General features: G+C 37.8%; 1 protein-coding gene across 4 annotated transcripts in view; it reads left to right on the forward strand.

Annotated features, from left to right (window-relative positions):
* The first annotated feature begins 112 nt into the window (after positions 1-112).
* LCOR (ligand dependent nuclear receptor corepressor) overlaps positions 113-12,750 on the forward strand; it is a 131,613-nt gene continuing 118,975 nt past the window's right edge. For 3 of the 4 annotated variants that reach the window (XM_024734950.1, XM_024734947.1, XM_024734949.1), the window contains exons 1-2: positions 113-217; positions 507-580. In XM_024734950.1, coding sequence (XP_024590718.1) covers positions 132-217; positions 507-580 — 160 coding nt within the window. In that variant the 5' untranslated portion in view covers positions 113-131. Of the gene's footprint in view, positions 218-506; positions 581-765; positions 939-12,750 lie in introns of those variants that run through there. The other variant, XM_024734948.1, reaches the window with a different exon arrangement.

The raw sequence follows: 12,750 nt of genomic DNA on the forward strand, positions 1-12,750 counted from the left end.
CCCCGCGTGCACGGGCGGCGGGCGGGCGCCCTGCGCTCGGGCGTGTGCGAGGCGTGAGGTGGAGATGGGGGCGGAGGGAGCCGGAGCTGTCACAGGCCCCGGGTCCGCCTGACCGAGCCAAGTGGGGTGTCATGGCCACGGGGGTCAGCGGCTGCACTTCCTCTGCGGGCGGCGGCGGCGGCAGCGGCCGGGGAGTTAATCCTCGACGCTCGGGTCGGTGTGTGTGTATTTGTGTTCGGTGTGTGCGCGGCGGGAGGAAGGGGGGTGGGACCGGGTCCGACCGGGAAGCCGGAGCAGGGGTCGTTCTTGTCCTCTCCTGGGGGATTTTCCGGAGCCGCCGCCTCGCCGAGAGCCTCGTCCGCCGCCCGCCTCCCGGACCTCAGGCCGCCTCGGGTGGCTTTTTCCGTGCGGGCAGGAGGGAGCGTGGACGGGGTCGCCCCGGGAGGGGTTGGGCGGCCGAGCTGCGCCTCTCACACTGTGTGTTTTGTCTGCTTTTCTCTCCCAAGGTCCCGTTTCCCTCTGTGCGGCGGCCGGCGGGACCATAAGGGCTTAACTCATATATTTAACCCCCCTCCAAAAAGTAAGTGGCCCGTGTGGTGTCTCCGCCCCGCCCGCCGCCCCCTAGCCCCAGTCCGTCCTGTGTCTGACTCTCCTGTGCTCCAGCATTGTTATTTCCCCATCTTTGCTTCGGTGCTGCTAATGTGTGGGGAAATGTCTCTTGTCGTCCTCCGTCCCCCACGCCCAGTCCTCGGGGAGGCCCAGAATTCCAAACCGACCCCCATCCCCCCTGTGGGGAATGATCTTGGTCTTCCCAACAGAATCTAGGAGATTCTTTCCGTTCGCTTGGGCCCCTCATCCCCTCCTTCCCGACAGGGTTTCGTTGGAAGGAATTATGCAAATCCTGCTTTCTGGTGTCCATTCAGCGGCAATTTCATGCGGTGAGAAGTTCTCTTTGTTGTGCGAGGGGGAGAACAGACACTGATTTAATAGACATATCTGTTGGGGGGAAGGGTAGAGGGGGTGTGGAGAAGCTCAGTTTGGAAGAATTACAGCACTTGGTTAGCTCAGTGTCTTTGTGTTTGAGCTTTCTGGCTTGACAGGAGGGTATGCCCTTTACAATGTCCCACAAGGGATATTATCTATAATAGATTAAAAAACAGAACTGAAACTTTAAACAAGTGAAAAATAAGGTAACCTTTAGTTAGAGGATATAAACCTTTCCATTTCTGCGGTGTTTCATTATGAAAATGTATGTGAATTTTGTTAAGGGTTTAGACTGTACTATCAAAATTAATATAGGCAACAATGCTTTACAGTATCTGATATCACTTTGGTTGTCCACAGGTTAAAAGTATATTTTAAAACATATACTTGTGTAAATAATAAAAGTATGAATGCGTTTTTTGGTGTAATTTGTCTTGTGGATATATTTGAAAATTTCCCTCCTGCCAATCCCAGCCCAGCTCTGCCGTCCAGGAATCAGCCTTTTGGTTATTAGTTATCATGCCGTCCAGGAATCAGCCTTTTGGTTATTAGTTATCATTTACTCTGCTCTGTCTCTGCTTGTTTTATTCTTTGAAACCTATCTTAGGTTTGCTAAAATGTTACATCAGCTTTAGCACTTATTGAATTATGTGTTATTTGTAACTATCATATGAGACCTTATAAGGCATGTAGAGGTTTTGAGAATCATGAAATTAATGAGTTTTCAGAATTGTAAGTTAATACAAAATCCTGAAATTATTTCGAAGAATTTTTAGTTCTTGTGTTTGTTTCACTTTTTTAATGATTGGTCTTTTTTTTCAGTAGGGCTTTTTAGTTTTTAAAAGATTTTGAAATTGAAAACTATAACCCTATAGATTTCTTAAATTACTGTTGCTTTAGTTTAGATGGTTGTTTATCTTATTCTGATTCTTTTTGCTTTGAATCCTTGCCTTTTGCCTCAGGCCCCCTTTTTATCAGTCATTGCTTAGTGTTAGTGGTGAGTTACTGCTGCTTGACAAGACGTTTTTGTTTTTTGATTTTGGGTTTTTTTTTTTTTTTAACTAATAAAATCCTTCTGTAAGTATCTGAATTGAATATCAAATTTTAGATTCTTTTTTTGAGGGAGAATTTTAATCTAGTAATCAGTTTTCTTTAAAAGCATTCTGTTAACTCCAAATATCCACTTTCGAGGTAGTAAAGTTCAGGAGATTATTTAGAGTCCAGAGTGCAGATCAGTATTTTAGGCTGAGCAGTAATATATAGTTGATAGTCTCCCAACTAAAATCAGTTGCGTCTCATATTTTCTCTTCTATTGTATGTAATTTTGTTCTTTAGGAAAAGAGTTCTAAGTAAGTCAAATGTAGTGTTAACTTTCTATATATAGAGCGGTGGCAATGATTCTTATTTGTGTATAATCCAAAAGGCAACTCTGTTTGTCACTAGCAAATGTAATAATTCCTCTTTTATTTTAATGGATTGGTTCTGAACAGTTAACCTTCTATTTGATTGTCTTTACTGATTATCTTAATACTTTAGGGTCATTTGGTTCCGAAGTAATAATTTATAGCAGTCTTTGGATTGAAAGTGAATTCTCACTCATTTCCAAAATCTAATACTCCATTCTACTTTATTTTTTGGAGGGGGTTGAGGGTCAGGACTGTAGAGGTGGAAGTGAAGGTGTTTGTGTTTCCATTATTAGGTTTTAGTCGAATTGGAGTTAGCAGGTTCAGGCAGTGATTATGATCAAGATGGATATTTGGTAACCAGGTGATTATTGAGTCCTCTGGGACTGGAATGATATTCCATTCTGGGAAGATGGAGGTTCTCTCTGTTGCCTAATATGATGTAACCTATTGCTTGGCTGCTCCTCATCTTTGCTATATTCGTGAAAAGCCCTTCACAACATAGGGGAAGTTGTGATTATTTCAGCTTAGCTCTAACTTGGTGGAAAAAGGATAGCAGGATGAGTCTCTGACTTAACAGAGTTATTTCAAATTGCCCTAATTCCCTCAAATATGCTTATAGCTGGATCAGTTCTAGGGAGCATCTGAATAATGCCATTTTTTTTTTTAGCCTTATGGGGTTACACAGGATGGCCTGGAATTCCTTCCAGAGTGAGAATTAGGTATTCAGTGTCTGTGGGGACTTGCCACTTCTGAGTTCTTGCCTAATCACTTAGCTACTTGTACTAGTGCTGTTTTTAGGATCGAAAGGCAGTTAGGTAAGTACATAATTACTTTATTTAAATATTTATTAAGCATCTGTCTTGTATTAGTCACTGTGGGCAAACAAAGATATTGGGGAAGCTGCCTTAACATTCAAGAACTTTTATTAGTCCTTAGAAAAAATATAGTGTATTCAGTACAAGGCAAAATGTGCCATACAATAGTGAAAGCAAGTGCTGGGGGGTGTTTGGAAGTGAAAGAAATCACTTGAGATGATAAAGAAAGGCTTCATGAAGAAGGTGGTGGATTTTTGCTTCATTCTGATGAAAATGGAGAAGGCATTCCTGTCACGTGAAACAAATAAGCAAAAGTACAAAAGGACAAGTGTGAGTTGTCTGTTTAAACTGCAGTCCAAGATTGGTGTAGGAAATGTATGGGTGATACGTTTGCAAAGATAGATTGTTGGATTTTCTAATGCAGGTTAAAAAGTGGAGTCTCTTTGTTAGGCACTTGGGGTTTGCAACACACCTCTCTCCTTAGCTCAGGAGAAGAATGTTTCCTTTATTTAAGGATTCCATTGTAAAATTCTACAATAATGATGTTGGTTGTTTTTTTTAATCACCTTGGGAGAGACAATATTGTTATCCACAGCAGTGTCTCTTCTAAGTAAGCTCATTTGGAGGTTGTACCTTATTCCATTGCACAAAACTCATTTTCCAAGTTGCCTGAAATCAGTGGCATATTCATTCATTGAGTCCCCTTAGTTTCGAGAAATTTTCATCCTTTAGAGGTTGGATTTGGTATTTGGAAACAGAAAAGAATATTTTCTGCCACAAATAAAGGTATATATAAAATAATGAGATTGGTTTTTTTTCCTGCCTTGCAAACTGGCTCTGAAAGCTCAGCAGAGGGGCTTGATTTGTTTTGATGTGCCTCTGAACTTCTCTCTTGATTTGTATTTCCTTTATGTCCACCTGTCTGCTGAATGGAATCTGGATATTGGGTAGATGTGAGTAAACAAAGCTGTTATTTTTTGTAGTTTCAAGTTAAAGACTTGCCATTACTACCCTGCAAATTATCTTTACTCTATTTGCAAATATTTTAAAAAATCTTTTTACTGTTAGTTATACTTGCACATTGTTTTTGGGATAATCCCAGTGTGAAATATTTGCTAATTTTATTGACTGTCTCTTGTATGTAGAAAGTATCCCAAGTCCAGTGGTCCATACCCTGAATTTTTTCTTTTTTTAATTGAGTTATCATGTATATACCATAAAATTCACCCTTTTAATTCATACAAGTCAGTTGTTTTTAGTTTATTCACAAGGTTGTGCAAATATCACTAATTCTCGAACACTTTCATATCCAAAAAAGAAACCCTATACTCATTAGAAGTCATTTTGCATTTCTCCTATGACCCAGTCCTTGGTAACCCCTAATCTACCTCTGTTTCTGTGGATTTGCCTGTTCTGGACAGTTCATATAAATGTAATATTATAATATGTGGCCTTTTGTGTCTGGCTTCTTAGCATGTTTTCAGAATTCATCCATGTACTGGCATATATCAGCTCTTTATTGCTTTTTTTGGCTAATATTGCATTGTATGGACATACTATATTTTGTACATCCATTCATCAGGTGTCAGACGTTTGAGTTGTTTCCACTTTTTGCCTATTATGGAGAAACTGCTGTGAACTTAAGCAGCATTATTCCTGCGGACGTTTATCTTTTCTTTTGGGTACGTACTTCAGAGTGAACTTGCTGGGTCATATAGTAACTTTTAATGTTGAGGAACTGCCAAACTGTTTTCTAAAGCGGCTGTAGTATTTTACATTCCCACCGGCGGTGTAGGAGGATTTCAGTTTCTCCACACCCTTGCCAACACTTGTTACTGTCTGTCTTTTTGGTTATAACCATTCTAGTGGGTAGGTATGAACTGGTATCTCATTGTTTTTTTTTTTATTTTATTTTTTTATTTTTTTTTAAAGTTATTTATTTATTTATGGCTGTGTTGGGCCTTCCCTGCTGCATGTGGGCTTTCTCTAGCTGTGGAGAGCAGAAGCTACTGTTCGTTGCCAGGGCATGTGGGATCTTCCCAGGCCAGGGCTTAAACCCGTGTCCCCTGCATTGGCAGGCAGATTCCCAACCACCACGCCACCAGGGAAGTCCCTCTCATTGTTTTTTTGATTTGCATTTCCCTAATGACCATTGATGTTGAGCATCTTTTCATTTGCTTGTTGGCCATTTGTATATTTTCTTTGGAGAAACGTCTCTTCAGATCCCTAGCCTATATTTTAAGTTGAGTTGTCTTTTTATTGTTGAGTTGTAGTGTATATTCTGGATACTAGACCCACATCAGTATATGATTTGCAAAAGTTTTTTTCTTATCGTACCCTCAATTTGAGAGTAGTTAGATCAGAAGATAATCTGCAGCATTATTCCTGTGAAGGGAATAATGGATGTTGTAATGGAGTGATTAGAACCAGAATTACTCAGGAAAGGCTTCCTTAAACATCCTTTTCCATGAATTATTAAAATTGTTATTTGATGGAGTTTTGTAATAACGCAGATATACTTTACTACCCAAATCTTCTAAGTTTTTGCCTTTTTTTGTGAGGGTTCATATTTCAAGTTCAAATAATGTGGCAAACCATGTTATTTGAATCTGTTCTACACCTGAGTTTTGGATAGTATATAACCAAGGTTTGGGTGGAGAAGGATATCTTTTCTCTATATAGACATTTTGTCTGAATCTATTCTGTGTCTAGTGTTCATGGTGTTACCATCTTATATCTGCACAGCACATTTTATATTTTTTTAGAAAACTTTCACATTATTTTATTGTCTTTATTTAGAAATGTAGAAAATTAAAGATGGGTATTAAAAAACTATTGGTCATTTGGGAAACATTGAGTAATAACTCTTGTTAAAGTAATAAGGGGATTTCCTTTAGCATAAATGCTTCCCTCTTATCCACAGAAATAATTTTATGATATTTTAATGTTTGAAATAGTTAACCTAACTTCTCAGGTAAAAGTAGAATACAGAGCTGAGCTTCTCCAGAAAGACTTTTTAATTTAATTTGCTTCAATTGCTGTATGAAATTACATAGTAGTTTTCTACCTCTATTAATGATGGTACACATCAAGACTAACTTTTTGGGTTAGAAGCTGTGAATACCAGTATTATTTCCCATGAGAATTATTATTATTGGAAAGACTGTTGTAGGATGAACATTTTCATTTTCGTTGTTAATAATAATAGTCTGACTGTTATTTGGTCTCATGATTAGCTTATTTTTCATAAGCTCTGAGTCATTTTATTATCATCATTATTAATACATGATTATTGTATATTTTTTTCTTATTAGTTGACTTTTTAGAGATTTCCAGAGGGTAAAGGCATGTTCTCCCTCTCCTAAGCTGCCAATATAAAGGGGAAGAAAAACTAATTTAAAAGGATCTACAGGGCTTCCCTGGTGGCGCAGTGGTTGAGAGTCCGCCTGCCGATGCAGGGGACACGGGTTCGCGCCCCAGTCCGGGAAGATCCCACATGCCGCGGAGCGGCTGGGCCCGTGAGCCATGGCCGCTGAGCCTGCGTGTCCGGACCCTGTGCTCCACAACGGGAGAGGCCACAACAGTGAGAGGCCCATGTGTTGCCAAAAAAAAAAAAGGATCTACAGGTTGTGTGTTGCTTGGTAAAAGAAAATCCCATATCTGAAAGTGTGAATGTACTACAAAAAATGTGTTTTGTGTTACAACAGAATTCATCTCTGATTTAATGTAAGAAACATGCTCCACTAGTACATGTAGAATTATTATTGGTTTATACAAATTTCAAAAGTAAGTGTACCATGTGTGTAGAGGAAGGAATTGTTGAATTTGTTAAATTGAGGCATGCTTATGTTCAGTTTGATCTCTCTTGTTTTTCACGTATTTTTTATTGTCCCCAATGCATGGGTATTTTTCTTTTTAATTAATTAATTTGTTTTTGGCTGCATTGGGTCTTCATTGTGGTGCACAGGCTTCTCATTGCAGTGGCTTGTTGCAGAGCATGGCCTCTAGACGCATGGGCTTCAGTAGTTGTGGCACACGGGCTCAGTAGTTGTGGCTTGTGGGCTTTAGAGCGCAGGCAGTATTTATGGGCTTTTACCTGAATGCTCCCCTTCCTCTCAGTCAATGTAGGCATATTTTCTAAGTCATTTGTAGGTATTTTCCTCTATACCTATCCACAGGATATTCTCCTGTTCTGTTTTACCTATCTTTCCATCTTTTAGGTGCATGATTTATCAAAAGTAGAAGGGATGCTAGAACTTGTCTTCTTGTCCAACCATATTAAAGGGAAAAAGAATTTTTAAAAAAATCTTTCATTTTTGAAAACTTCAGACATACACAAAAGTAGAAAGAATAGTATAGTGAACACCCAGCTACATCAACGAATGGCTGTTATTCATTCCCACAAGATTATTTTGAAGCAAATCCCAGACATCATATTTAGTATTGAATCTTTTTGCAACCTGCTTGTATAATATCATCTCCTTCTTCCCACCTCCCATCCCCATCAAGTGGTTCCTAAATTTAAAGAAATGAGATATTATCTAAATATGGAGAAGACTGGTGGTTGTTTTTTCTTATCCTTAAGAGCTATCATATGTTGAGTATTTACTATGTGCCAGACAAGAGCCCTTTGATGTTAATATCTGTTTTACAGGTGGAAAAACGGAATTTGGAAAGATTAAGGATTTCATTTATGGTCACTCAGCTAAAGAGTGGTAGACCTGGGATGGGAATTCAGAAGCCTGTGCTATAAAAAATTAAAGCATATGCCCTTTTTTTAGACTTTCTTATTTGGTTCCACCAAGTTGCCTTTTCTTTCTTTGTTCCCTACTACTGATGGCTTACTCAATTTCTATTACAGTATAGAATTCTACTCATAATATTATCATAAATGGTAGCATAATTCTTTCAATACCCCGGCCTAAAATGTTTTGCCCTCTTCTCTTCAGTGTTACGGTCTAGTTTGTCTATCCTTTTTCTTCTCAAATTTTTAGTTTTGTCAGAGCTAAGCAGGTTTGAGCTGACTGCTTCCACTGGCTTTAAGTTTTCCTTCATACATTGCTAGACTGGCCTTTCTTCACCATTGGCTGAGATCTGAGCTTAGGTTTTGAAGAGGAAGGATAACAAAGGATATCCAGGTGATCTGGGCCTTAAGCTTGGCGAGCCTTCCACGTGGACCAGCTTAGTTGACAGAGCACTTTGAAATGTGTAACAAAAGCATTGTAGTAACAGTGTGTAGTTACCTGGCCTTTCCTTCTATTCATATCCTTCCCAGAGACCTCAGGTGTGGACAGAGGGGCAAACAGGGTAAAGCAGATTGATGTCAAGATTCAGGATTCCTGGATTTTAGTCAAATGCTTTTTGAGTTCTAACTTCCTATGACTTAGATTTGGCACTTGGTTATAAATGTTTCAAAACATGTGATGGAAAGCGAAGTTGCTGAGTAGTGTATAATTGCTGAGAAGGGGAGGGAGCAATTTGGCAGATTTTTTAAAAGATACGCTAGTTTGGTAATTCAAGCATCACCCGTCTCAGACTAATGCTACCTTAGTAGATACAGGAAGATGTGACAAAGGTAAGTGGGAGAAATTCCCATCAAAATAAAATGGGAAGCTCTTTGCCTTTACTAAGAATAAAAAGTGAGAGGAACATAAATATCTGTGAATATGTGCCTGTGTTGAAATGTGGCTTTTTCATTGCATGGTTAATGATATAAATACTAATCTTGTCATATGTGTTAGTTTATGTGAATTTTCATTCAGCTAGTAAGGAAACTGATGAAGTTTATCTTGTATAAATGGGCATTGATTTAATTTATTTGATCACAATAAAATGATACTTTTAATTATGGGTGGGCTAAGAAGTCCATAAATCTCGGAATAGTTATGGAAAAAAACCTTTAAGCTCGTCATTTTTCTGAGTGTTTAATGTAATTAATACATCTTTAAAAAATGATTTAGTTAATATACCCCTACGTAAAACGATCAGTGTGTTAATATTTTACTTATTGTTTATCTATTGGAAACCTAACAATTATGCTTAGCAGTATTTTTATAATACTTAATATGTTAGATACCCTATCTAGAGCTGGTTTTTGTTCTGGAAAGAGAGTACATCAGGATAAAAATAATGAAATAATATGGATTAATTTCTAACAATTTTTTGAGAGGTACTGAAGTTTTGCTGTATGACTTTTTCAAAAGAAAAGCAGGTATGATTAAAGTGATAAGGCTGTGTACCATGTGAGACTTGTACAACCAATATTTATTTGTATATACATATATTTTCTATGCATAGATTTTTACTGTGGAGTATTTACTAAAATAGATTTTGGCGTGTTAAAATAAACAGGCATGTACAGAGAGTCAAATCCATATAGTCTCTTGATAACCATTTCAAGACCCATGGCTTACGGCTGCAATCTTATCTAAAAGGTAACATTCCCTTTGTCCCCTTTCTCCTTAGGCAAAGAACTTCCATTTAATTTTCATGTAACATATCCAAATCAAAGATTGTTTTATTTTATTGGTGATAGGCAAGGGTAAATTCATAAATGGGGTAAAGATAAAGAAGAGAAACTAGAATTTTCCACATTAAGTGAGAAGACTTTAGGTAGGAATTATAAGAAGCTGTAAACCTATGTGGGAATTAATTTTTGTAAAAAATAAGTAGGCCATGTAAGTGATAGTCCAACCTGAATGAGTTGTTTTGGTCAAGACTGTTAAACTATTAAGAAGATTGAATTATCCACAGATTTTGATCTTTTAAAACCAAGGGAATGTAAATTAATGGAGAAGAGTATTCTGATATAATTACATTGATAAAAAATGAGCTGACATTGTGGTAAAGACAAGGAACCAGAGGTGTTGATAACCCAGACAATTTTTGCCTTTTTTTCACCTTTTCCTGAGAACTTAAACTTTATTTTGGAAAAAGTGGAAGGTTTGTTATTGTTAAATGATTAATAAATATTTTTGTATTTATGTTACTACTTGATAGGAATTATTTGTTAAAACTATACGAAGATGTCTAGGTAAAATACCTTTAGATATTGCTCTACCTAAGTCAGCCAATCCACATTTTGTCAGATATTCTTTAGCAAGTAATCCAGAGGAGATCAACTGATTTGAGGAATATGAGTGTATATCCAGTTATAAGCAGAAAAGAAGGTAAAGAATAAAGGCTATATTAAGAAACAGGAAGGATCTGTTGTCAAGTCATGCTGCTGCTAATGTCTGGTTTCTGTGACTTAAGAACAGAAGTGTAAGTAATGATGGTAATGATGTTGTTACATATAACTGGATTGTGAAATAAGCAGCACACTTTATTTTTTTTTTAATTTTTTTTAAAAGAAATTTCTTTTTGGCTGTGCTGGGTCTTCATTGCTGCGAGCGGGCTTTCTCAAGTTGCAGCGAGCGGAGGCTACTCTTTGTTGCGGTGTGCAGGCTTCTCATTGCGGTGGCTTCTCGTTGCAGAGCACAGGCTCTAGGCGTGCGGGCTCAGCAGTTGTGGCACACGGGCCCTAGAGCGCGTGCACTTTAGTAGTTGTGGCGTGCAGGCTCAGTAGTTGTGGCTCGTGGGCTCTAGAGCACAGGCTCAGTAGTTGTGGTGCATGGGCTTAGTTACTCCACAGCATGTGGGATCTTCCCAGACCAGAGCTCGAACCTGTGTCCCCTGCATTGGCAGGTGGATTTTCAACCACTGCGCCACCAGGGAAGCCCCGTACACTTGTTATTTCTTGTCTTTTGCTAGTAGCCTCTCTAACGGATGTGAGTTGGTATCTTATTGTGATTTTGATTTGCATTTCCCTGATGCTTCATGGCATAGAGCATCTTTTCATGTCCTGTGGCCGTCTGTAATGTCTTGTTTGGAAAAATGTCCATTCAGATCAGCTCACTCTTTAATCAGATTGTGGGGTTTTTTGTTGTTGTTTTTTGCTTTTGAGTTGTATGAGTTCCTTATATATTTTGGATATTAGTCCCTTATCATATATATGATTTGCAAATATTTTCTCGCATCCATTGATCTTTGTGTCTGTTTTTATGCCAGTACCGTGCTGTTTTAATTGCTGTAGCTTTGTAATAGAATTAGAAATCAGGAAATGTGATGCTTCCAGCTTTTCTTTCTCAAGATTGCTTTGGCTCTTTGGGGTCTTATATGGTTCCATACGAATTTTAGGATTGTTTGTTTTATGACTGTGAAAAATGGTTTTGGAACTTTTAAAGGGATTGTATTGAACCTGTATATTGCTAATTTGTTTTTCTTAGAGTTTATCATTAATGTATAGAAACACAACAGATTTTTGTGTATTCATTTTGTATCCTGCAACTTTACTGAATTTGTTTATTAAATCTAACAATCTTTTGATGGAGTCTTTAGGGTTTTCAATATCATGTCATCTGCAGGTGGTGACAGTTTTACTTCTTCCTTTCCAGTTTGGATATGTTTTATTTCTTTTTCTTGCCTAATTGGTCTAACTAGGATTTCCAATACTATGTTGAATAAAAGTGGTGAGAGTGGGTATCCTTGTCTTGTTCTTGATCTTAGAAGCTTTCACTTTTTCACTGTTAAGTGTCATGTTACCTGTGGGCTTGCCATATGGCCTCTGTTATGTTGAAGTACGTTCCCTTTATACTTGCTTTATTGGGTTTTTATTATAAACGGATGTTGAATTTTGTCAGATGCTTTTTCTGCATTTGTTGAGATGATCGTATGATTTTTATTTTTCATTTGGTTAATGTGGTGTATCATGAACCATCTTTGTATCTCTGGAATAAATCCCACTTGATTATGGTGTATGTATTTTTATAGGTTGTTGTCTTTTAATGTATTGTTGAATTCATACCGACATTTTGTTGTGGATTTTTGCATCTTTGTTCATCAGGGATATATTGGCCTGTGTTTTTTTCTTGTGGCATTCTTGTCTGGTTTTGGTATCAGAATAATGCTGGCCTTGTAAAATGAGTTTGGAAGAGTTCTCCTTCTGTTTTTGGGAAGCGTTCTCCTTCTGTTTTTGGGAAGAGTTTGAGAAGGATTGTTATTTATTCTTCTTTGAGTGTTTGGTAGAATTCACTAGTGAAGGTGTCTGGTCCTGAATTTATTTATGTTGGGAGGTGTTTTTTTAATTACTGATTCAGTTTCCTTATAGTAATCAGTCTGTGCACATTTTATTTTTCATCATGATTTCAGTCTTGGTAGGTTAATTGTTTCTTGGCATTTACCCAATTTTTGTAGGTTGTCCAATTTATTGGTGTATAATTGTTCATAGTAGTCTCTTATGGTCCTCTATATTTCTGTGGTATTGGTTGTAATATCTCCCCTTTCATTTCTGACTTTAAGTCGTCTTTTCTCTTGTTGGGTCTAGCTAGAGGTTTGTCAATTTTGTTTATCTTTTCAAAGATATAGCTGTTGGTTTCATTGATCTTTTCTACTGTCTTAGTCTGTATTTCATTTATTTCTGCTTACTTCGTTATTTCCTTTCTTCTGCTTACTTTGAGCTTTGTTCTTTTTCTAGTTCCTACCATGTCAAGTTGGGTGTTAGAGAC

The sequence above is a fragment of the Neophocaena asiaeorientalis genome, unplaced genomic scaffold, assembly GCF_003031525.2.
Source record: "Neophocaena asiaeorientalis asiaeorientalis breed wild unplaced genomic scaffold, Neophocaena_asiaeorientalis_V1.1 scaffold240, whole genome shotgun sequence".
NCBI classification, from domain to species: Eukaryota; Metazoa; Chordata; class Mammalia; order Artiodactyla; family Phocoenidae; genus Neophocaena; species Neophocaena asiaeorientalis.